At 35.6% G+C, this 27,296-nt stretch overlaps 1 protein-coding gene across 2 annotated transcripts; it reads left to right on the top strand.

Annotated features, from left to right (window-relative positions):
- Positions 1–275: 275 nt before the first annotated feature.
- Positions 276–25,188, top strand: LOC129941645 (transcription factor Dp). 2 transcript variants are annotated; one of them, XM_056050336.1, is made up of 11 exons: positions 276–578; positions 690–941; positions 1,295–1,413; positions 1,596–1,659; positions 1,730–1,836; positions 10,950–11,029; positions 11,106–11,409; positions 11,502–11,737; positions 11,802–11,884; positions 11,946–12,029; positions 23,662–25,188. In XM_056050336.1, the coding sequence occupies exons 2-11, from the start codon at positions 890–892 to the stop codon at positions 23,817–23,819; spliced, it is 1,287 nt and encodes a 428-aa protein (XP_055906311.1). In that variant the 5' UTR covers positions 276–578; positions 690–889; the 3' UTR covers positions 23,820–25,188. The 2 variants fall into 2 exon arrangements, with proteins under 2 accessions (XP_055906311.1, XP_055906310.1); XM_056050335.1 differs by having other exon boundaries at positions 276–941.
- The last annotated feature ends 2,108 nt before the right edge of the window (positions 25,189–27,296 follow it).

Below are 27,296 nucleotides of genomic sequence, written 5' to 3'. Positions count from 1 at the left end.
GTTCCAAACTTAACACTGGTTTTTGCATTCGCTAAAGTAAAATATTTCAACTTTTTAAGTAAAAATAAAAGTTATTCAGTCAAAATTTTGCTCCAAATACATTTGCAAATCTATTTCGAACAATAATTTCAATATTTCTTTGCATTTGTTTAAATATATCAGCCGTAAATAAGCATTTAATTTGCACGCCATCTACAAATCAAACATCTTCAACCCAATGTACCTCCACCAACTTCACTTCACTCCGGCTGATAGCGGTCTCCCTTCAGTACAATATGTGATGCGTGTTTTCGTCGTTTGGCGCGCGCTTCGACATTCGCCTACAAAATCGAATCAGCTGCTTGCACCAAAAGTTACTGCTTTTGCATTAAAATTACAAAATTTCACACCCAAATAACTTGGCCATTTCCTAAGCTATTTCCATAAATTTTATCTCAATGGAATCTTGAATTTTTCCTCAATATTTTCATAAAATTTTGACAAAAATTTGATTCCGTCTAGTGTGCGAAATTCGTGTGTTAAAAATTGAATGTTCACAATTTTTATTCCTCGCCATTTTGACTTAAACGCGCTGTGTGGTGGGCTCTTGTCGTCTTTTTTTTTGGTTTTTCTCTTTAATTTTGATTTTTTCACTTTTTGTAAATTTTAATTTTTGCCCCCTTTATGAATGATTTGTATTAAATTTCAAGATCATTGCTTGGGTCCACATTTCCAAGATTGAATTAGACAGAAATTAATCAAGTGGACTGAAGAGTTTTTTGAGACTTCGTCGGCGACGGCGGTGGCGGTAAGGTGTTTTTTTTTTATTCATCTACGCTTTCGAAAAGCCTTCTCTGCTCTAAAGAAATTCGGGCGGCACAAATTAAAACCGAGAGTTGGGAAAATTGTTATGGCACATTCGGGGGCAGATGAAGTAAATTATTTTGTCCAAGACGAACATGGTGAGTCGCCGATTCCGAAATCCGATTAAATGAATGAAGGTGCTTGTGCTTGGTGTGATTTTCCTGGCCATTTTTTAGTTTTAAAAAAAAAATATTGAACATTGTGCGTCAGCATAAAAATATCTACTGGCCATCCACATAAGCAATTTTTTTCCTGCTTATGGCGCTTTTTTTTCTAAAGTTCACTTTTATTAATGGAAAGGCATTGGCAAATCACATTTAAGTATTTTCTTATGAGTCCTTTCGAAAGGGAATATCATTTGCTGCAAGCGCTTTCATTGCGGGGTGTTTCAAAAATATAAAACCGATTCTAATGTTTCCATTGTAAATGCACGCCAACATAATTATTTTAGGAAAATTTCTGAAGATCCTCAAGAATGTGGAAATTAAACAGGAGCATGATTCTATGAGTTCCAGCAGTGCTGTGTACTCGAATCTGGGTTCCAGCATGGGAGGAGGCTACACCCAGCTGGTATGTGTCTTCTTTTCGTTTTTTTTTTTCTCTCAAAAAACTATATTATTGAGACGAGTTATTTTTCTCTTCTTCGTTTTGTGTTTATTTTTTTGGATGAACATAAGAAAATAAAACCTAATCAGGTTTTTTGGTGGTGTTATCATTGAGTAATAAAAAAAATCTTTTTCATTTTCTTAAAGGACGGGTCGAATCAGTCACATTTTGTTAAAATGCATCACAACAACTACACACAACCTGCGGATAGTAAGTTCCTCCTAGCTTGAATGAATTGAAAACTTACCTGCGGAGTTGGTTAAAAATTGATTTATTTTAGATGAATTGACATATACGGTGATAACAGCACAAGGGACTTCCGACCGGCAAACACCAACAATTAAATATGAGACAAATTCTATAATAAAATATGAGGCCCCACATACGGTGAGTTTAAGAAAATAAACTTTACAACCTTTATTGAATACCCACCTACATAAAGTCATTTGAGAAGCTACCTTAGGGTTTAAGCTGGGGGAATAACCTTTGGAATGGTTTTTTTTAAAGTAGGAATTGAAATTAAGAACTAAATTCACGTTATGCTGAATCTATTCCAGGAAAGTTATAATTTTTTAGATTTATGAAGACTATTGTAGAATTTTGGCATAAGTTTTGTGCAGGATAAAAGATAAATTATTGCTGCCCAACTATTTAATTTTAAAATTGCGTAGTAACAAAAACCCTTTAGTATGTAGACACAGTGTTGAAAAGAGGTGTCGGTGCACATTGGTTTTGAATTGCAATGGCTGGTAAAGACAGAGTGGGGCAAGGCATTCCACATTCGCGTAGTACGGCTAAAAAACAATATCTGTATTTCATAGTAGGACCGAAGTTGGACACGAGGGTATTTTAATGAGCATTCCTAGAAGCGCGAGTATTACGGTTGAACTGATTAAAGGAAGAGATACAACTGTACAAATGTTCACTTTTCCAAAAACTATTTGTTTAACGTTTTTGATTTCAGGCGGCGAACATGGTACAAAAATTAATAATGATTAATCTATTAATAAGTTAAAAGCCTACTTACTTCTAAATGTTTAGTCTTTTGGTTGAGTATATTATGTAAGGATATGGCTGACTAAGAATGGGAAGAAAACATGACAAGAGATACCTAGAAATGTGTCAATTAATTGATCTTGATTGGTAGTGCTCGTAATAGAAAATATTAAGTCGAGATTGAAAGAAAAAATTATGAAAGAAAATCGAACTTTTAACAGGGAACTTTTCGAAAACAATTTTCTCAGAGCGAAAATGGTTCAATGGGCCAAATGTGTGTAGTGCTTTTCTTTTACAATGTTCCTTAAAATACTCAGTTCAAATGAGTTATTAAAAATTGATTAAAAATGATTGCATTTTTACTGTTTTTACTGTAACAAGTTGCACTTGAATTGGTTTATGCTTTAACATTTAATGCATGGTTTGGACGTTATATCTTGACGGTTTTGATGATTCAAGGGATGGAAACATTGCTGCAAGGTTAGTTTAGGCGGTAAGAGGAAATTTCGAGTTAAAAATATTGAATAACGATTGTGGTAATAGTTCTGAGTATACTACCCTGTTAATTTAAATCCAGAAACGTGGTGTTCAGATGGCAGTAGGCCAGTGAAAATGCACAAAAAGCAGATTAAAAACAATATTGTTTTGGACTTTCTCAAATAAAAAAAGTCAACATAAACAAACATGATTCTATTGTTTAAAACTCAAAATGCACTCATTAACTAATTATTTATACTTCTAAATTTTCTCAGAATTTTCTTAGTCAGGTTGGCATAGCAGAAAAAGTCTCCAAACAGAAGACGAATGAGATTTGTATTTCGTTTTATTTTACTACTTTGAGAAACAGAAAATTTGTTTATGTTTAAAAAAACGAGAAATCTAGGGCCTGATATTGGGATTAGCGGCCAATCGTTTTGCTATCGAGTTTGCCATTTTTCAATCGACCATTTTGAATTCGAAGTCGAATTTGAAATGTCATAATTTTTGGGGGCGAGTTGAAATCCGATAGTTTTTTTGTGGATTCACAGGCAAAAGAGTGTTTATTATTATTTACTGTTCGATTTCGTTTACACCCGTAATCTTGAGGATTCCTCTTATTCCTCCCTTTCAGAATAAAAATACACCATAATTGATTCCATTTTTTAAATTTAAAATTGTTTATTGAATAGATCACCGCAATTTTCAAAAATGTATTAAAAAAAATTAAAAAAATGTGTGGAAAGCTATCAACCAAAAGTGTCAAATCACTGGAATATAGGATGAACTATTTTCGCTTCGCCGCGAATTTGTTAATAAGGAAATACGAAGCGAGTCGAATTGAAAACGATACGCCGCGAACCTGCAGGCCCCAGGCCTATTAAGAATTCCATTAGAACTTTTACGAATTCTGGGGACTAATTATGGGATTCGCGGCGAATCGTTTTGCTAGCGAAGTTTTCATTTTTCAATCATTGGTTTCGCCTTCTTTGTTTTGAACTAGACCAATTAATGAATTCGAAGGCGAATTTGAATATCATAATGTTTGTTGGCGAGTTGAAATCCGACAGCTTTTCTTTTGACTGATTCACAGGCGAAAGTGTTTATTATTATTCACTGTTCGATTTCGTGGATTCTTTCTTTATTGTAATCAAATATAGCTAGGTGAGTTAGCTTTGTTTAAATTTTCTTATAATTTATCCACAATCCACAATAAAATATAAAATTTTAAAATTCTTTCATTCTCTTGCGATACCCGTAATGATGAGAATTCTTGGGATTCCTTAAATTCCTAACTTTCAGAATAAATATACACCATAATTGATTCTATAATTCACCGCGAATTTCACAAATTCAATCAAAACAAAACAAAATTTGTGTCAAACCAAAAGTGTCAAATCACTGGAATTCCCCTTGTTTCATGAAAGAGATGATTAATTTCAAATGTTTTTTTTTTAGTTGATACGATATCATGAACCCGTAGCGTGATGATTAGTGAGTTGGACTGTTAGTGACGAAGGTTGAGCTTCAGCTCATCTTCAACTCAATAAAAAACAAAAAGTCAGCAGGTGTCGATGGTATATCCAACGTTGTACTAAGACATTTATCGACGGAAGCAATTGATATTTACACCAGACTCTTCAACAATGCACTGAATAATGCATATTATCCAGTGCATTGGAAGACCGCTGTGGTTCATCCTCTCCCGAGAAAGGGAAAGGACAACTCCAACCCGTCAAATCTTCTGTCGATAAATCTTCTTCCGAGCATCAGCAAAGTTTTCGAAAAGATCATTAATAGGGCTCTGACTAAGTGGGCTGCGGACAACAAAATAATTCCGGAATAACAGTTCGGGTTCAAGGCGGGTCATGACACAATTCAAGCTGCGTCTAAACTCGTTTATGATATCCATTGGAATAAATCAAAACAACAATGCACAGATGCTGTTCTGGTTGATTTGGAAAAGGCCTTTGGCACCGTATGGTTAGAGGGTCTTTACCTAAAACTGCTTGACATAAGCAAACCATTGTTGTATATACTTTATAATATGCTTAACGGTAGAAAGTTTGTTGTCGAAAGTGGCAATGTAACTTCTACCACAATATTCTCAATTAAAAATGGTCTTCAACAGGGAGCGTGGAATTCGCCGATTCTCTTCAGCATTTACACCAGCGATCTGATAGGTAGTCTTACGAAGGCAATTGCGTACGCCGACGATCTAATTGCGTATAGAACGGCCCGAAAGCTTGAGGTTATTAGAATTCTCTTGCAGCGTGATTTCGACAAGATTCAGCGATATTGCGACGATTGGAAACTGACAATTCTCTTCCGGACTCCGTTGGCTAGGGCCACGAGGGATACGTGTAAGAATTGGCGCAAGGTGGTCATCGTTGATCTTCACGGGAGGCTATTAGCGAGCAAAAGTGTAGTGAAGTACCTCGGTATTTGGTTAGATCAGTATTTATATTTCGACAGACATATAAATGCTGCTCTGACCAGGGCCAGATGAGCCTTCGCTCTGACGAAACGGCTGTTTTTTAGCAGTCGGCTTGACCCCAGAGTGAAGGTAATTTGCTACATGGCCCTCATACGGCCGATGATGGTTTATGGTTGTCCTGTGTGGTTCAACGTTGCCACTTCCTAGATGGAGAAGTTTCGGGTGCTCGAGCGGCAGTGTTAACGACGCTGTACTAGCTTATATTGAACAGCCGAATCTTCTTATGTGCATTACTATTCCAACGAGGTCCTATACAACGGGGCTCGATTCAACAGAATTGACAACTTTGTGATAAAACTCGTTCGAGGTCACATTGCAAGAGCTATGTCTTTGACCAACAATTTAATTTTCGGGGCGTTCTATCCGAAGGACGAGTATTTTGAGAGTGCACGCTTGACCGGCTTCATTCCACCAGAGGCATTCGTCTTTTTAGACAAATGCGGTTTGATACAGGACAGATTGGCAGTTCCGTTAATCTACCACGTCAGACGAAGAACCGTGGATAGGCGACTCCCGTACAATCGGGACGTCATGGCACAAGGCGGAGCGGAGCTCCTTCGGTTCAGTAGGGCTGTGTCCGAACGGGACCGAACTGATAGGGTGAAGCAGGAGAACCAGTTTTGGTGGCTTCAATCGACACTTGATATTGGGTAGTCGGGATGGGGTTTTAAGCCTTGGCCGGCTTACATACTTGTTTTATAGTCTTAGGGTTTAGTTTTAAGTAGAATAGGCATGGTGGCACCCAAAAAATACAAAACAGAAAAAAAATACAAAAAAATAAACAAAAAAAAGCGTTAAAAAAAACATGGAATAAAAAAAAAAATTAAAAAAGACAACAAAATAAGAAAAACAAAAATATTAGATATTTAGATTTGCTGCTGTGGTTCTAGTTTTAAGTAGTTTATAGGTAGTTTAAGTTAGTTTTAAGTTTTATATTAGGAACCTTATTTAAGTAGTTTTTAAGCAAAAATATAAAGGATATTGATATTAGTTTTTTTTTAAATTTTCTAATTAATACAAAAATAAATAAAATTGAATTGAAGTTAAAATATATCTTAGGGCCGAAAGGCATTAGTAGTTAGTGTTATAGTTTAACTTAGAGTGTCCGTATCGGACCATTAAGTTAGTTGTAAGTTATGGATAATTAGGCTGGTTTTATGAATTTTTGTCTAGCTTTAAGATAGGTTTAAGAATAATTTAATAAAAATGAATTTAAAAAAAAAAAGTGCGTTGGACTGTCATGCAAGGGGTCTTGGGTTCAATCCCTGCCTGTGCCACCTAACTTTTTCACGGATACTGCCTCTTACGAGGAATTGACAAATCCTCCAAGTGTAATTCTTGTCACGAAAAGTGCTTTCTCAAATTAGCCGTTCGGATATTCGGCTATAAACTGTAGGTCCCTTCCATTTCTGACAGAATTACTCGCACTCATGAATGGTTGAGAGTTGTATGTCACTAGGCCCTGGTTCTTTTTCTTTTTTTTTAAACAGGGAACGGAGTTGACCATTATGAACCACATTGACCCAAAACCAATCTTTATTATGCTTTTTAAATGTTTCAAGACATTGATTTTCTGTCCAAAAAAAATTCTTGGGCATTATTTGTCAGGAAGACAAGAACTTGTCAGGAAAAGAATCGCACTCTCTTCTGCACAAAACTAACAAATTTGTGAATTGCGGAAAAGCATTTAGGAAAAAATTGTTGGGAATACACCCATGATAGCATGAACATTTCTTTATAATCATGTCTGCAATGTTATTGAGATATGTAGTTTCCCATGTCGTAGTTTTTTCAACTGTTTTTATTTATTATGTTTGTACAAAATTTTATTGATAAAACCCTCGCCATTTTGTAGCGAAGAGGTCGGGTTTTAGCTAAAATATAAAGAACTTGCTACTTGAATAGCGTACTATATAAATAAATAAACGAACTATTTTGCTTATAAAATGTATATTTTATAAATATAAGATTTTTTGTTTCGCAACTGCAGCGTATTAAAAAAAGCTAATTAATTTTGGCCAGAAGACTAATGTCTGCGAAAATTGATTGTGTTCCACTTGGATGTGCAGAAACTGTATCATTTGCATTGAAGCCATTTAAGCAAGAACTACAGTGATGGAAAAAATAATCAAAACAAGCTTCGTGTTTATTTTTTTTGACACATAAAAAGGTACTTGTGAAGAGTAGGAAAAAAAAACTACATGGATTGATCAAAAGGCTTGATATCCCTGAGCAGACAAAGTATAAGCTCTTCAATTGGAGTAATAACAGGAGACTGCCTCATAGGAAGACATGCTCTGAGGCTAGGGGTCTACACAAATGACTTCTGTAAAAGCTGCATGGACGAGGAGGAAGAGGAAACAGTCCAACACCTTCTATGTACATGTCCAGCACTCTCCATTAGAAGGAATAACTTTCTCGGTAATCCCTTCTTCGATGTTACCAATGAACTGGCAACGATTGACAAAATGTCTCTCTAACTTCATTAAAAGTACAAAATGGTTTGTTTAAGTTCATTACTTTCCCATGAGTAGCCTCATTAGTGGTATCACAATGGACCCTTGAGGTCTAGGTGAGTCAATGACATCTGGACTCTAACTTAACCTAAACTTCTATCTGGAAAAAACAATAGAAATAAAATTAGAATGGTACTCTTTTTGTAGCGAGAAAATAACTTAACGTTAAAAGTATTTGAAATTCTTTGAGTATTTTGTAGTGGCCAACTTATTATTAATATCTGCCTCCACTGTTCGCCCCATCGAATTCACCAATTCGTCACATGTCTCTACAGGTATGGAGTACTATTCCCTTTGAATTTTCGACCACAAACTCGGTTTTCTTTTTGGTTGTACAATCTCCTTGGCTTAATGATGCCCCATAAGTGTTCAATTGGGTTTAGGCCGGAGGATTGTGATGGCCATTCCATAACATTTTTTTTGTTTTGTTTTAAGTATTGTTTAGCCAATTTTGAAGGATGCTTCGGGTCAATATCCTGCATGAACTTTTATTTGATTGGCACATCCTCTTCATTTAATGTTAGCATAACTTAATTTAAGATGTCGACATGATCCACATCGCACATCTTAACCTTGATCCAAAATATTGGACCTACACCAGATGCTAAAAAGTACCCTCAAATCATTATATTCCACCACCGTGCTTCACTGTATTTCTTTGTGTATTTTGAGTTAAAATTCTTGTCTTTCTGCCATCTCACATACATTTTTCCATCGGAAGTAAACAAATTAATCTTCGTTGCATCCACACAAGGTTATTCCAATAAGAACTGTGTAAGGGTTTTGGTTGCAAAGGGAAGTCTTTATATAATGGTTTTCTTGGTTAAAAAATCGCACTTTTCGTGGACTTCTACTAGGAAACTTGCTCCTATAAGTTGGTTTCTTATTGTTCTAGCTATCACAGGTCCGTTTTTGAGTAGTCTTAAAGAAAGGGTTTCTTCTTACATATTCTTACCAATAGTGTATTAAAACGCGAAGAAGTTCATCTTTTTTTCCTCTTGTTCCTTATTTAGGCGTGAATGTAAGGTTTCAAGTACTTTTTTCTTCGATGAGTTTAAGGTTTTTGCAATTTCAACCATCACTTTTCCAGCTTGTCCTAGTTTTTTCATCACTTCGCGCGTTCAAAATGAGTACAATGTTATTGACGACCCATACTTATAAAAATTATAGACGACTTTTAAAAAAATTTGGTTAGTATCGAAAATAAAATATCTGACAAAGTAATAAACAAACTCAAACCTATTTCCACAAATTAAAAACTGACCCTTAAGTTAGAATAACATTTAGAATAGCTTGTTTCTATTAATTTTTCCAGGCAAAATCATCATTAGTCACCATTAGCCTCTAACTTTTAACCATTAAGTCAAAACAAAAAGTTGTTTCCACAAAACAATTTTGCCATTTGAGAGCATTATTAGGTACGATTAAAATAAAGGAAGACTAACGACAAAAGACTTAATTGCTAAAAAAAAATGTGTATATCGAAAATAATGAACACACATGTTTCTATTAATTTTTCCATCACTCTATATTGAAATAAATCAAATTTTGTATTTAGTAAAACATTTGGCCAGGTCTGTCTTTTAGTGTGTCTCTAACCCGAAAGACCTATATAGTGGCATTATGAACCATACCTCTCAAAGTTTCCTGCAGCGCTATCAGGCTGAAGGGATCAAATAGCTGGTTGTCAAAACCTTATGGTGACAGCAACATTACGAAATTGATTCCCTCAGATATTATCTCGGTAGACACTGACTACTGCACTCCTACTTTAAACCTTAGTAAGGGTTTAAAGGTTATTTTCCCATCGAGAGAAGATTGGGATGATGACATCGTGTCGATAGGTTTCGACACAACCATCTTTACTGACGGCTCAAAGATGGAGTGCGGAGTTGGTTTTGGGATATTTTCTGAGTTCCTAAATGTAGCCAAATCCTTTAGGCTTCCTGACTTCGCTAGCGTTTTTCAGGCTGAACTGCTGGCAATAAGGGAGGCATGTAAGATACTTAAACAAAACCCAATCCAAAACCGAAATGCGGCTATCTTTACAGACAGTCAGGCAGCTGTCAAAGCCATAAGCTCGGCCATATCCTCATCTAAATTGGTCCAGCAATGTCGCGATGAGCTTGCGAGCCTGAATATTAACCTTGGTGTCTGACGAGCTGACGAGCTAGCCAGGCAAGGATCGGCCCTTCATACCTTACTTGCGGAAATGGTTAACATTCCTCTTGGTGCTATGAAGGGTAAAATCTTTTCTATCTACCAAACTGAATCAAACCGAAGGTGGAGCAATTTACCCAACTGCATTGTATCTAGGAAGATATGGCCCACCTATAACAAAACCCGTACGAACGATCTTCTATGCAGGCCAAGGCAAGACATAGCCAGGTTTGTTGCGGTTTGTACCGGACATTGGCGTACAGGAGTTCATGCAGAGAAGTTGGGTATCTCTTACAACACCTTTTGCCGTAGCTCTAGTGACCAAAGAGAAAGTGAAACGATAATCCATTTCCTCTGCAAATGTCCTGCTTCGGCAAACACTAGAATGAAATACTTTGGAAAAGCATTCTTTCAAGAACTTGATGAGCTATCTGAGACAAAGATTAGAGATTTAATCTTTTTTCTCAATGCGACAAAATGGCTCTAACATCATCAATCTATCTCTTTCAATCAAAATTCAAACGAGTTTTTGGTATTAAAACGGCGCACTACAGCGCTAATGGATCTCGCCATTTCTACCTACCTAACCTACCTACCTCTCAAAATGGGAGCGAACTGTTAATAATATATCATCTTGAAAAATTATTTTATTTCCATACATCTTTAATTATATGATTAAGCTACTTAAAAAAACATCCAATCAATGAAACATACAATAATAACTGCAGAGTCCCCATTTGAACATCTGATCTTTTCAATTTATGTTATCCCTGATCATTTAAAAGTTTTTAATTTATAAGCTTAGTAAATTTATCGAAATTCTCATTACCAAGTTTTATTATGAATATTTCCAGCAAACTGTCATTAAAACCGAAAGGAAGGCTCCAAAATACATTGTTAATAGTAGTCAACCCACACATTATAAATCAAAAGCGTAAGTAAATTGATTCAATAAAATCATAGTTAACATTAATACAATTATGATTTTAATTTATTATTTTTATTATTAGTCACACGAGCGCACAGTCAGTACAAAGAAAACGAAAACCAGAAAAAACTGGTAAAGGTTTAAAGCATTTCTCAATGAAGGTTTGTGAAAAGGTCAAAGAGAAAGGTACTACAACTTATAATGAAGTTGCCGACGAACTTGTGGCCGAAGAGGTTCAAAATCAAACCAACGAATCGACAAACTGTGATCAGAAAAACATCCGTCGTCGGGTGTACGATGCCTTAAATGTACTGATGGCAATGGATATTATTGCGAAAGATAAAAAAGAAATACGTTGGATTGGTTTGCCTAAAAATTCCGTTGAGGTTTGTTTTTTATAGAAATATAAAGAAATATAATAATTAATTATATAATATATATGGATTAAAATTTAAATGTGCTATTTACTATTTTGCAGCAATATTCAGCGTTGGAGCAGGAAAACGCAAAAAGGAGAGAACGAATCGAAGCCAAACAGCAACAACTTCGTGAGTTGTTACTGCAACAGGTTTCATTTAAAAGTCTTATGGAACGCAATAAAGAGGCTGAACGGCAAGGTATCATTCCAACACCGAATTCCTCAATTCAATTGCCTTTCATTATTGTAAACACGCACAAATCTACGAAAATCAATTGCAGCGTTACAAATGACAAGTATGTTTTATCTATTTCGAACTATTTTTTTTGGATCACTAATAATTTATTTCAAATTAAATAGATCTGAGTACATATTTAAATTTAATGATAAATTTGAAATGCATGATGACGCAGAGGTTTTAAAGCAAATGGGTTTGCTTTTAGGTAAAATTGACTTTACATTTATATTTGTTGCGTTTTGATAAAATATTTTAATATAATTTAGGTCTGGACAAAGGTACATGTACGTACGAAGATATTGAAAAGGCTAAAACGTTAGTTCCCCCCAATTTTGGAAAATATATAGAAGGTAGGTAAATTTATAGTTATAACAAAAATTAAGTGAAAAGTAAACATATTCACCTTTATTGATTTAAATTTAGCTTTTGAAATATAACGGCTCATTACTGCCATTTTATTTCAAGCGACGGTTTCAATACAAAAAGAAAATAAATTGTTTGAAACTTTTACCTACCATTTGAAGCTGTTAACAAACCTATTGCCATGATTTAATCTATTAATAATGTCTTATGCTTACTTTATGCAAAAGTATCGCTTCCGATACAAATTATTGTTTGGTGTTATGATAATTTGGCAGAAAGAGCTCGATATTTACCATTGTCATTGTTAAAGTTTTTTTTTAGCAAGAGAACTTTAAAGTGGAATAAAACAAAGATAATTGACATGAAATTTACTTTATTTGAAAAATAATCTTCTGACATAAGAATTTATATATTATTTATGGCATCGTGGCACCGCCACGGCTCCAATTTTCGATAACATTTTCCAAGATTTGTATCCATATATCGGCTCGCGAAAGAATGTTATTCTTGATGTGGCCAACCTTTTCGGGCTTATAGAAATTATGCGGCCACCAAACGTTTCCTTTAATTAATCAATTGTAATACAAGCTGTGTGACCCGTCACGCCACGCTGTTTTTTTTTCGAAATCATAGCTCCTGCACTACGTGTTTGTTCAATCGTTTAATGAGTGAAAAAGGCAGTTATCATGACTCTATAGCCGGTCATCATTGATTGTTACGTCATCGTCATCCTGCTCTACAGGTCTCTTTTTGAGCTGATTGAAAACAGCATTTTTTTTCATGGAAACGCTGATTAATTATTAGCTAAAGAAATATCTTGAAGAACGGAAGCTTCTTAATGGCCGGCAGTATGGCTTTCGTAGCAATAGGTCCACTGTTGATCTCTTGGTTTATCTCACCGAACAGTGGAACAAATCTTTACATAGTTTTGGAGAAAGTAAGATTTTTGCACTTGATATTTCAAAGGCAGTTGATAGAGTTTGGCATCAAGCTCTCTTGTCGAGAATGCGTGCATTTGGTATTGATGAATCCCTTCTTCGTTAAGTTGGAAATTACCTTTCATACCGTTCAATTCAAGTAGTATTGGACGTTTTCAAATCTGATATTCACAAAATAAACGCTGGTGTGCCCCAGGGCTCTGTTTTGTCCCCGACGCTCTTCCTTATTTTATAAATGATCTTTTGTCTGAAACTTCTAACCCACTAAATTGTTTCGCGGACGACAGCACCTTTAGCTTTTCATATTCGTTTTTAGATTCTCATCCTTGTCCTTCGGATGTGGAACTTCAACGGCAGCGTATGATAAGCTTATTAAATTCTGATCTCGATAGCATTGTACAATGGGGACTCAAAAACCGTGTAGAATTTAATGGTTCGAAAACTCAATGCTGTCTCCTGTCGTTAAAGCGTAACCCGCCCCCGATCTAATCAACTTTTAGTACTCGGTATGTGTATCACAGATCACAGATGGAATGTGATCACATATTCGATATTGCCAAAAATGCTGCTAGGTGCTTAGGAATTCTCCGACGGTGGAAGACATTTTTTACCCCGTCTGATCTGGCTGTAATTTACAAAGCCTTCATTCGTCCAAAACTTGAATATAATTCTCATAATTGGGCAGCTGCCCCTAAAACAAGTTTAAGTATTTTGGACAGGATCCAAAAAAGAGCTTTAAAAATAATAGGCGAAAGTACTATAACCGAAGCAATTACGTCACTTGAACACCACCGCAATGTTTCATGCCTTTCGTTGTTCTACCGATATATGTATAAACAGTATCTGTAGAATTAACTAGTTGCATTCCCCCCTTAAACAATTCAGCAGTAATACTTGCAGTAATACTTCCAGGAATGATCATCAGTTTACCCTCGAGCTCAGTTTCGGACGTACTCGCAAGTATAGAGATTCTTTTAAACCACTCACCGAGAATGTGGAATGCTTTACCAAACTCTGATTTTGTCTCCAATTTCAATATTCAAAATTTTAAGACCAATGTGCACCGGTATCTCCTCTTTCATCCTTCCTTATTTTCCTAATACTCGCACTGTGTTTACACTTTAAATATGTTAAGGGTATTAATAGTGCCCGTTTGTTATTAAAAAAAAATTAATGAAGTACGCATCGTTCCCACCAACAATTTGTATGGATGTAATGGTGTCATACACTTGAGGACTATCATCACTTCAAATGCGGCACTTTTGTTTATTCATTAAACTAAAAGTGCGCTTTATCGCTAAACGCAATCTGCTTGTCCAAAAAATAACTATGATTTTAAAAATAAATGTGCACAATTTGGAAGCGTTGTTTAAGCGTTTGTCTATTGATGTTTAAATGGACGCATTCATAATTTCATTGGCTACGTTGTCAAAATTCAAATAGCTTTGTGAACGCTACAAAACTAGTCAATCCCGAAGTGTCATATTAATGACAAAATTAAAATAAGAAACATTTGTGTTTTGAGAACTTTAAATGTTTAATTTTGTTTTTAAATTAAATAAAATCAAATATAAGATACATACATATATGCCCACATTATAAGTGGGCGAAAGTTCGCTTAAGGGGTATTCTGGTCTAGAGAAATGAATTTTGGGTAATTTTTGAAGTGCTGTAAAAAAGCAAGTAATATTTTTACCATCAATTTTTATACATGTACATTATTTTTTCACGTTAGAAGCATACAAAAAAATAAAAAGTAAAAAAAAATCTAAATTCCGTTAGGTATTAGCTGATGGAGTGGTGCATCTCAAAAATTTGGTGCGTGACCATACCCACGATTTTAACTCTCCTAGCAATCTGAAATCAAAAAATAAAAAAGATTATTAATCTACAATAATGTCCCAATGTCTGGAACTATGGAAAAGTTACAAAACTTTTTTTTTACAAAATGGCGACTGCCTAAAAAAAATAAATGTTTCTACCACTTTTTTGAGCATTCTTCGATTTGTTAAAAATGAAAATTTGGGGATGGCCGCAGACAAGTCCCCAAAGAAGAATCTCTTAAAATTTCAATTAAATCGGTTCGGTAGAAAATAAGAAACCGTGGGTATCAGATTCAAAAAGCCAGTTCTGAGAAAAACGCGTTTAAAGTTTTAAGTAAAATTTTTGCAATCCAAGTCATAAAATTATGTTTTTAACTTACATTTTTTCAATCTTCCATTCCTGCTGCATACAACGGACCTTAGTCCAATTCGAAAAAACTATTTTCGGCGTTTCTGTTTTCTATTCGAGCAGTTATGGCCTAATTTGATGCGCTGGATGCTCGTATCTCGGAGCGGCGTTGTCTTGTCTGATAGCAAATGCATGCGCTTCTGGATCAATTTTCATTCCCATAATCGTCATCATCTTCAATATCGCTATAAAGCCTTCATTAAAAATCGCTGAAAAGACCGTGAAAAACTCCAAAACACAGTAGCCGTAATTATTATCTATTATCACCTCTTCATCATTTGATTTCCTGAATTTTGCTGCTGATTCACTCATAAAACTGACTTTTTCCTGTTCCGTAGATCTATTGCCGTGAAATCGCCTTTTTTTTGTCGCTCTGGACGCCTAATCCTTCGCGCTGAGGATTTTGTATCCATTTTATTTAAAAAAAATTTCAAACAATCACTCAAAATATTTTTATTTCACTCACAGCACATACGTTCACGTGGTTTACAGGGCGAATACTTACTTAAGGTGGCGCTACAGTCCGGGCGGACCTGGAGCTCAACCAACATGCATCTCCAGCCAGCTCGGCCCCTAACTATCTGTCTCCAGTGTCGCACGACAAGTTGGTTGAGGTCCTCTCCCACCTGGGTACACCTAAGTCGCGGTCTTCCTCTACTGCGTCTTCCCTCTGGATGGGATTCGAAGACCTTCCGGAGTGTAGCGTTGATGTCCATTCGCTCTAAATGACCTAAGCCGTTGGACTTTAATTCTGATGTACAGCCGGTACAGTTCGTCGTTATATTATCTTCTCCTCCATTCTCCATCTATGCGTACGGGACCAAAAATCACCCGAAGAATTTTTCTCTCGAAGCATCCTAGGACGCTCTCATCTTTCTTTGACAGGGTCCATTCCTCAGCTCCTTAAATGAGAACCGGGATGATGAGTGTCTTATAGATGGTGATTTTACATGCTCGAGAGAGGACTTTACTTCTCAATTGCCTTCTAAGTCCAAAGAAGCAGCGATTTGCAAGAGTTATTCTTCGTTTGATTTCAGCGCTGGTTTCGTTGTCTGTATTTATAACGGTGCCTAGGTAGACAAAGTCCTTAACTACCTCAAAGTTATTGACGTTTTGTCCAAGACGTCGTCGTTCAGTGTCCTTTTTTGATGACAGCATATACTTGGTCTTGCCCTCATTGACAACTTAACCCATCTTGTTCGCTTCCGTCTTTGATCTTCCATTTATGTTAATATCATCTGCGTATCCGAGTAATTGGATGGACCTTTGGAAGATTGTGCCTCTAGTGTTGACGGTTGAGTTTTGCACAATTCTTTCCAGAACGATGTTGAAGAAGTCGAATGACAGTGCATCGCCTTGTCTAAAACCTTTTTTGACATCAAATGAATCGGTAAGATCTTTTCCGACTTTGATAGAGCAGCGTGCATTCTCCATCGTCATTCTGCACAAACGGATAAGTTTGACAGGGATGCCAAAACTAGACATTGCTCGGTAGAGCTCTTCCCTATAGATGCTGTCATACGCGGCTTTAAAATCAATAAAGATATATGGCATGCACCATATGAGTTGGTGCATGCTCCGTACCAAGTCATCGCCTGCTGCTTTGAATATATCTGCAGCGATGCCGTCAGCTCCAGCAGCTTTGTTTGACTTAAGTTTAGATATAGCTATCTTCACTTCGTCAAGGTAGGCGGAGTTGTTGATCTGCGTCGCTCCCTTATTCGGTTCGTCATCGCCTTTATATAATTTGGAGAAGTGATCTTTCCATATTCTTAGAATCGACTGCGGTTCTACTACGATGTTCCCCTGATCGTCTTTACATGCTTCGGTTCGTGAATGGTACCCTTGGGAGGTTTTTTTTTACCTTTTGGTAAAATTTACGAACCTCATTCATGTTGTGACATCCCTCTATCTCCACGATCGCGCGCTTCTCATGCTCTCTTTTTTTCCATCTAAGAAGCCGGTGTTCCTCTCTCCTCTTCTGCTCGTAGAGCTCGCGAGCAGCTCTAGTCCTTTTGCGCAGAGCCGTTTTGTATGCCTCTTGTTCGCTGCGTGGGCTTGCAGGCATTCGTCGTCAAACCAGGGGTTTCGCTGTGGTGGCCGTGTGAAACCTAGCACTTCAGAGGCGGCATCTCTGATAGCTGCAAAGCAATGTTGCCACTGGTTTTCAATGCTTAATGCAGGCAGCATAGGACTCCTTAAGAGGTTATTAGTGACTCGATCGAAAAAGGACATGGCAGTCTCTTGCGATGTACTGAATATAAAAACACAGGTCACCTAGAGTTATTGTATTACAATATATATACATATATATATATAACGGAACAAAAGGGCTTACTAACAAATATAGATTCAGGTAGGCGGAGAACCCCATTATATCTTTTGTTCGATTAGTTGCAACCCAACCGATTTGGATGCCCGCTCAGCAAAATACTTATTTCTCTGAAAATAATTTAAATTTGGGAAAATCCGATTTTTTGTATTTCTAGACCAAAATATCAACTTAAGTTCGAATGTTAAAGTGAATTTCTTTTTTGATAGTATTATCGTTAGCGATTCACTTCAAATATCAATGGTGCCAACATTATTTCATTGAAAAAAAAAAACAAAACGTCAAGCAAGTTTTGTATTTCTCAGATTGTGTTTTTATCTTCTGATTTATTTATTAATAAAACAATGATAATGTTAATCAACATTGATTTGTTTCTTAAAGATAACGATTTTGACAAAAAGAGGGAAGAAAGAATATATATACCTTTTAAAGATCTGACTAGGTCCCAGTCTATGTTTGCAACAACTTGAATCCCTCTGATTCCCTTGCATTCGAATTGTTGATTCCTGTTGATCTGTTCCGACTTGGCAAGGAACAATGTTGTGCAGATGGTTCTTGACTATGTCTATTATGTACTTGGCATCAATGAGTTTTGTTAAAATGATCCTTCAACCTGTTCATTCCATCAAAGTTCTTCAAAATTTGTTGTCATATCGCTTGAAAATAAAGCCTGTGAATGTATGCAAAACAACTGCCTTCTGGTTAACTGCCTGCCTCAGACTAAGAAGTATGTATCTTGCTCCAAAGGATACAAAGACACCTGGCAGTATGGTCCTCCACCAGAAGCTGTTTTAGTCTAACCAAACCTACATGTTTGCAAATAAAAACTTCTTTAATGGAAACTACAAATTTGTTACAACAAACCTTATGCCAATCCTTCTCTTCACGAAACGGACGTCCGAGAGTGTTCAGGGGGGTCATTCCGTAAAACGATAATCGCTAGAGGATAGCGTTTCGACGATAGTCTCACTTCATATAAGACGATAATCGTCAAAGTGATATCGTCAAAACGATAGCGTTTGCACGATAGCTGAGTAGCTATCGTCTGCTATTAATTTTCATTGAGAACTAAGCAAATTGAAGCAAAAAAGTTTCGGTGTAGTTTAGTTTTGTTACAAAATGAAAATAAAAACTCAAAAAAGAAGATCATTGGTGTATTCGACAGGCAACGATTTTAGTATCGTTCTTGCACAAAGCACTAATCCAAATTAGTTTTGGAAACAAAAAATATTTTTGAAGCCAAGTTATGTTCCCTGTAGATAAAATGAAGTCTTCACTTCCCTCCCTTGCACCAAATTAGGTTAATTGCTGATTTACAAAAATATCAGACATTGGACAAACATTTTGATATTATAGTTTTATCTTCGGCGGCAACAAATGAAAACACAAAAAGTGACAATAACAAAAAACATCACAAAATAGGTGGCATCTTTATTAACAATACATTTTTTGCTAATTTTCAAAATTTCTCATAGAGAAAAACCAAGTTTAATAGCATTTTCAAGCTATTGAACAAGCATTATATTTCGTTGAGTTCATTTTGGCATTTCAGTCATAGTATAATATACTCAACGAACTTATACTGAAAACGATTGAACGAGACGATAGTGATAAAGTTACGTGAAGCAAATTATTGACGATATCGTTAATGATAATCGTTTTTACGATTATCGTTTCGGAAATTACGGAATGACTCCCCTGGAAATATTGTCCTCCATCAGTAGCTGTCTTACGTTTTAGTCCAACCAAACATATTTGCAAATAAAAACTCCTTAAATGGAAACTACAAATTTGTATTAACAAACCTTATACCAACCTTTCCCCTGCCATTAATATTTTTGGTTCCTTTTTGATGAACCGAATACCGCTATGCCGCTTGCCAAATTGGAATTGGTTGCTATTAATTGCACTAGCCTAGCAAATTGATTTGCATTTGTCCTTTTCTTTTGTTACATATAATAATATACAAATTATTTGCAAATACCTTTTTCTTTATCACTCATTTTAACAAACAAACGCAAAACTCTGAATTCGCTAGTCACTGAATATTTTGATTCAATAGAATTTGACGTTTTGAGCCGTTAAATGTTTGCTAATGAGCAGGTCCAGGCGACATAAGGGACTTAAAAGTAAGGCAAGTTTCTAGCATCTGATTGGCAAGCTGCCAAAAATTAAGGCAACTTTAGTGGAAACTTGACTGTAAAGTTAGTTAACAAAAATCACCCTAACTATCAAGTCAAGTCAACATATGTCAGAATGACAATCGGCCATGTTTTTTAATTAAATGAAAGTTAAACTTTATTTAATATAAATCTACGATTAATTTATTTTCTGCACAGCTTCATTTAATGTTTTGTGTAAAAGATTCCCTTGACAATTTATAAAAGCAATAAGAAATACATATTTCTTTACATTACAAAACACAAATCCTCATGGACATGCAGCTTGCCTGAGGAGTGTTGTGTAGACAATAATTTGTTTGTTACTTTTTGTACTATGAACTTAAAGTAAAGGTTTGCGAAGTAAAGCTCTTAATTTGAAATTCATGACCCTGGAAAAACTAACTAGTTGCCTTGGTTAAAATTTACGTTCAAAGAATGAAGTTGATTGCAGATGAAGTCTCTTATGTTTTCTGAACGTAGGTTAGGTTATGGTTAGGTTATAGTGGCTGTCCAAGATGGAAACGGACACACTTAGGTCAGTTTAATGGCTCATTGTGATACCACATGAATCTTGAGGCTTCCTCCTAAGCTCAATGGAACCAGCTTGAGTTCCTTACGAAACGTGAGAGGCTGATTATACCGATATCAATAAGATCGTTTAGATCGTAAAAGAAAAATTCTCCTAGGTAATTCTTGCGTTTTCGAGCTAGAGCAGGGCATGTGCAGAGAAGATGAAGAACCGTTTCTTCCTCTTCCTCGTCCATACAGCTTCTGCAAAAGTCATTTGAGAATACGCCTGGTCTCGTGGCGTGCTTTCCTATTAGACAGTGTCCGGTTATGACACCTATTATCGAGCTTATATGCGATCTGCTTAGAGAGACCAAGCACCTTGAACGTTTTAAATCCAGTGTTGGCCAGATGTTTTTTGTGGCTTGACACGTGGTGATGTTGGTCCACCTGGTGCCTGCCCTCCTCGCAGCGTAAAAGTGGATTGGTTTATCCTCCAATAATGTCCTATCCTCCCAAAAAGATCTGGTAGGTATAGACATCTGGAAATTTCTGTCGAATTGTAGTTGGGGGATGGTGTAGTCTGCGTGCTTTGGAATTGATTCTAAGTACCTTAGAATTACGGAGTAGCCAATGTTGTTGTTAGTCCACTGCGACGAAGTATTGAGGCGAATAGCAGAGCTTGCAGCTATTTGTTTACTAAATATTTCAAGAGCTGTAAGGTAGAGTAAGGTGTCCAGTGCCGCAGATGGGGTCGTGCGAAGCGATCCACTTATACATAGGACTTTATTTAACTTATCCCGGTTTATACCTTTCTCTAAAGTAGTCCACCATACTGCTACACCGTACGTTAAAATCGGTCTGATTACCGATGTGTATAGCCAATTTATTACAAATAGCTTTTTTGTAAGAAAAGAGAGCTACAGTAGCTTTTTTGACTCTTTCCTGTACGTTGCGTTTCCAATTTAGTTTTTTGTCTAAGACAAGACCTAGGTATTTAGCCTCGTCCGAAGATTTTAATTAAATTCCTTTAATGTTAGGAGGGTGGACAAATGGAATTTTGTATCTCCTCGAAAATAAGACCAGATCGGTCTGCTAGAATCGTCTGCTAGAAGAGTTGCCCAGTTTTGAGTTAATTATTCTGCTAGTAAGCATTAAATGAATTAACTCCTGAAGCGAACTCTCTACATTTAGAGATGTCAGTGCAGAAGTGATTGCAGATGTGTCCACGTTGTTAAAGGCAGCTTCGATGTCAAGGAAAGCAACCATAGTGAACTCTTTATGATGGGGGGAATATTCGATGGTGCGTACTAAAGTGTGTAACGCTGTTTCCACCGATTTACCCTTACAGTAGGCATGTTGAGACGAAGACAGAAATCTTGTATCGATACGTGCCCTTAAATGGATACCAATCAATCTTTCCAGGGTCTTAAGAAGGAATGATAGGTAGTAAATCTTTAGGATTGACTTGGGAGCATTTACCTGCTTAAGGTATAAAAACAACTTTAACTTCTCTCCATGCCGAGGGAACATGGACCAGGTAAAGACAGCTGGTAAAAATTGCCTCAAGGATTGGTGCAATTATATCAGAAGCTTTTTGTAATTCGGCTTGTATTATTCCATCTGGTCCTGCAGCTTTAAATGGTTTGAAGCTGTTGAGAGCCCATTGTAGCTTATCCTTTGTGATCAGACATTGTGGATATGTTGTATTTGAATTTGAACGTGTAAAACTGTTGCAAGTTTCGGTAAGAGAACTACCAGGAAAGTGAGGAGCCGTCTGTATTTTTCAAGCAGCTTGGCATAGCTGGATTAGTTGAAAGAATTTTCCGTAACCTAGAGGCTTCAAATGTTTCTTCTATCATGCCACAGAAGGATCGCCAAGAAGATCGCTTGGATTTCCTTAGTGCCTTCTTGTAGATTCTTAGGGATTCTTTGTAGGAGTCCCAATGAGAGGCTAGTCTTGCAGCTTTGGCCCGGTTGAAAAGTTTCCTGCATTCCTTCCTGAGCGAGTCAAGCTCTGAGGCCCACCATTGTGGTTTCCTCTTTCCTCTTATGTGTATAAGTGGACAAGCAATTTCTAACGATCTGTTCATAGCTGAGGTAAAGTCATTGACTTTGTTGTCAAGTTCGTAAGCGTTAGAGGAAGGACTAGATAGTCCAGGTTCTAGTAAACTCTGTAATGAGTTCCTGTATGAAGCCCAGTCAGTTTTCCGATAGTTTCGAAAAGTCAATAGACTCGGGTTATCATCCACATTTATATTGAACTGGATATATCTATGATCAGAGAACGAGTGTTCTTTGGATACTTTCCAGTCCAAGATCATATGGTGTATACTATCTGAGACAAGAGTTATGTCTAAGACTTCTTGTCAAGTTTTAGTTGTGAAGGTTGGTTCATTACCAACATTACTTACTAAGAGGTTAGTACCAAGAATATAATCAAAAAGAGACTCACCTCTGTCGTTGATATTCGTACTGCCCCATACAGTATGATGAGCGTTAGCATCGCTCCCAATAATTAGGCGGATCCTTTGCCTTTCCGCTTCAGCGACGACTTTCTCCAGGGTTTTTCCAGGGAGAGGGCCAAGGTGGTCATGCCTAAGATAGGCCGATACCAGCCAGAAACTTCCTTGGTTGTTTCCAGCCTAGCTACGGTGGTATCTTTGTCACTGAAACGATAGAATAAAAATACATAATGCTACGTTTCACTAGTATGCAAGATCTAGGTTCACCTTTATCTGTCACACAAAGTGTGTAGTATCCAGGAGTCCTGAGTCCTCGAACAACGGATCCTACAATCAAGGTCTGAACGTACCTAATGATAATTAGCTATAACCAAGTTCGATAATGTTTTGACATTTGAAGCGAATTTAATTTGAGCGAATTTATAGTCATAACACAAAGCTATCGAATTCGCAAGTTTTTAAGCTCTTCGCTACTCATAATGATTGCCATAATACAAGTGAATAATATTTGTATTTAAATACTGAACAATTTATTTCATTTTGAATTCTTGAGAATTTACCGAGCAGCTGATTATAAAATTTCAAAATCAGCGTGCTTTAACTTTGTATTTAAAAATTTCAACTCATTTTGAAGTTCCATTTAGCCTATCAGAATGCTTTGACTACGTAGCTGCTAGCTTAGTTAATGCAGCCAATACGAAACCAAACTAAAAATAATTACTTGACAGCTGAGAAAATAGCCGCCAGTTAAAATAAAGTTCTACAACCATTAGCGTGATATTAATATCATTTTCGAAGCATATTTTTGCGTTATGAAGGGATTTGACAGATTTAAGTTGTCATCTACAAAAACTACAATAACATCGAGAGTTTAATCTTCTTTTTTGTTCTGCTAAATGATTTAAATTAATAACATTATTTTAATATTATATACTTAAGAACTTTTAAATGTAAGTATTTTTTTTTCCAAATCTATTCCATAGCTTACGGTCGAGGTGAACCTATTGATTGCGATTCCGACGACGAAATGCAATATATCGAACAAGAATATATTACCAGCGATTCTATTGGTCTATCAAGAACCAGAGAACAATCGGCAGATCTCGACGATGACGATCTCATAGAGAGCGACGTTGACTGAACGAGCTATAGTGCACATTACTAGGGTGCATTGGGTTGTTGGATGCGAGATTAAGGATCGAACAACGATCGAATAAAAGTGAGAGAAGACGATGACAAACTATCCTCAGTGTTTGCAAACATTGATGTAATATGCGTTCAATTAAACAGTTAAACAAAAAAAAGAATAATAAATGTGGAGACAACGCAAATGTTTGCAAATTTATATACATTTAAAATAGTAAAACAAAACAAAATTAAAATAATAATAATCACATTGTTATTGTCATTACATCAACAAAAAAAATCTTAAATATTTTCCTTAAAAATTAATTTGTTTTCATCCTATACCTAATTGTTTTAATCTTTATAACTATCATTTTATTTAAACTTCCTTCTTACTTTCTTTCCCATCTTTAAACTAAAAAAAAAACTGTATTCAAAACATTTGAAGTTGTTATAAAGTAGCTCTCAGCATTTGAACAATATTGTTTAATATTCTATTATGTTTTGTTTCTTGAGAAAAATAACAACTGATTTTTTTATATAGTTCTCTATTTTATTTAAATTGTTAAATATTGAACAAAATTTAAATTACGTACATGCTTGTTGTGTATTTGAAGAATTAAAGAATTTATTTTGGAGTTGTGCATTATATTTTTTTTATTTATTTATTTTGAACAGCTGTTTGATAGCAAAAGAAAAACAATTTTTTTAATCCGATATATATACAGAAATATATACAAACAATTTTATATAGAATTTTTATTTGTGTCCTTAAAGGCTATTTTATTTTATTTCCATATTTAAGAATTCGTTAAAATAATACAAAATTTGAATTTTTTTTCAGACCATACATATATATTGTAGTTATACAAATTTTATATAAATTTAAAAAAAGGTAATAAAATACATAAGACAATTTTTATATACATTCGATGTATTCAAAGAAAAATGTTTGTTTATTATATACAAACAAAAAGTATATATATATAGCTGACGAGTATTTATAAAACATAGTTAGAACTAATATACTGTCCTTTACAGTTTATAATATTGTAAACACTATCGTTTTTAATTTTTCTTTCTTGAGGAACACGTTTTTGTTTGTTAATTTTATTTGTTTCAGTTTTCAACTTGGTTAAATTTTAATAATAAAACAACAACAAACAAAATAAAAAAAACAAATTTAAATATTACTGAATAGAAACGAAAATTAACTAATAATTAATTAATTATATATATATAGAGAAGACAAAATAATAACACGATATATAGTATGTACATAAAAAAGAATAACAAACTAAAACAAAACAAATAATTGAAGGTAATAATTACGAAAAAACCTTTAGATTGATATTTTAATTAATTATTTTTAAGATACCAAACAAAATGAAAACACAAATACAAATATAAATTAAAAATTAGCAAATAACTTGAGTTTTATTCAAACAAATTTTAATATATCCCTTTTATGGGTATGAAAAATGGGGGAAAGAAAATGGGAATATTTTGATAGACACTATTACCATGAGCTATGAGACATTTTTTATAACTTTGCGTGGAGGGGCTCATTGGATTTAGAATAAAGTCAGAGATTACTACGAATTCCGACAAAAAAAAATAAGTTTAAAGTGGAAATCTAAAATTTTGCATTGGGAACGAATTTAGTTTTTTTCTGGAATTCCTTAAAGTTTCCGTTTAAAATGGAATTTGTGTTAGGCCTGATTGGCTACGTTCAATCTCGCACAGGTAGGGTATCCGGATATCTTTTTGTAAGTGTTTTACGTGTAAAATAAAAGCTGAGATGTCAAAAAAGGAATCCAAAGGTATCCAAGAATTTCTGGGGTCTGACAGAACAGCTTATTCAACACATGGAATAAGCAAGAAACTTGAAAATTGATTTCAACTTTTAGTATTTGTTGGTAAAAGAAGATAGAAAATGATAGTTAAAGTTATATTTGAGGATGTTCCGTACATTATAGACGATAAAGAAGGTATTTGCCTCCGAATTTTAGAAGGTAATCAGTTGAATTATCCATTAAATGTTTTATTTTACAACAATTATGACTTCGAAGCTTAAATATTTATCTGCTTTTTGTGAACAGCTGAAAGTTTATTCGGGTCAGACATCCGAAGGAAGGTATGTCGAGATTTTTGCTGAGTTAAACCACCTGACTCAGTTAGTTGACGAGCCAACTCGGATTCCTGACGTTGCAGGTCAATCCGCAAACACTCTAGACTTGTTTCTTACTTCTGATCCTAATAAATATACTGTCAGTGTATTATCGCCTCTAAGTACATCAGACCATTGTGTTATATCTGCAAATTTCTCATGCCAAAAAACGCTAGTTAAAGTTAAAACCCCTACGAGAACCGTTTGGTAATATGAGAAAGCCAAATGGGACGGTCTCAATGAATTCTTCAGGAACTTTTACTGGTCACTATACTTCCTCGATAGTGACGTGGATCCCAGTGCAGATATGATTACAAACTTAATTCTTTGCGGATTGAGAAATTTTATCCCGAATAGGGTAAAATCTATCAAACCCAAAGAAAACTCATGGTTTGATTCGAGCTGTAAAGAGGTTATTAGGATCAAAAATGTAAGTTTCCGGAATTGCAAAGCCAACCCAACTGAGGAACACCGGTATAAGTTCAAACAAGCTAGAAAGACCTGTAACGAACATATACGACGCATTTAATTTTTGCATGACCAGAAATTACGGCAAAAAATACTACAATGTCCCAATGGTAGGAAACATTAAAAATCTTGACATTCACAAATCCACTGGCCCGGATAGTTTCCCCGCTATTGTTCTGAAGAGGTGTTCTTCAACGCTGGCAAAACCACTACGTAAGCTTTTCTATCTTTCCTATTCTACAGGTCTCTTTCCGAGTGGATGGAAAACTGCATTTGTCCAGCCTGTCCCTAAAAAAGGCGAATCCTCCTCACCATCCAACTATCGTCCAATTGCACTTACATCCCTTCTTTCCAAGGTCATGGAAACGCTGATCAATTTTCAGCTTAAGAAATTTCTTGAAGAACGAAAGCTTCTCAATGACCGGCAGTATGGCTTTCGTTGCAATAGGTACACTGGTGATCTCATGGTTTATCTCACCGACCAGTGGAACAAATCTTTACATCGTTTTGGAGAAACTAAGATTTTTGCACTTGATATTTCAAAGGCATTTGATAGAGTTTGGCATCAAGCTTTCTTATCGAAAATGCGTGCCTTTAGTATTGATATATCCCTTCTTTGTTGGGTTAGAAATTACCTTTCGGACCTTTCAATTCAAGTAGTATTGGACGGGTTCAAATCCGATATTCACAAAATAAACGGTGGTGTGCCCCAGGGCTCCGTTTTGTCTCCGACGCTCTTCCTCATTTTTATAAATGATCTTTTATCTGAAACTTCTAACCCACTAAGTTGTTTCGCGGATGACAGTACCCTCAGCTTTTCATATTCGTTTTTAGATTCTCAACCTTGTTCTTTGG

Source organism: Eupeodes corollae, chromosome 1 (genome assembly GCF_945859685.1).
Source record: "Eupeodes corollae chromosome 1, idEupCoro1.1, whole genome shotgun sequence".
NCBI lineage: Eukaryota > Metazoa > Arthropoda > Insecta > Diptera > Syrphidae > Eupeodes > Eupeodes corollae.
Note: the sequence above shows the minus strand (reverse complement) of the source record. Positions and strands in the feature narration are given on the sequence as shown.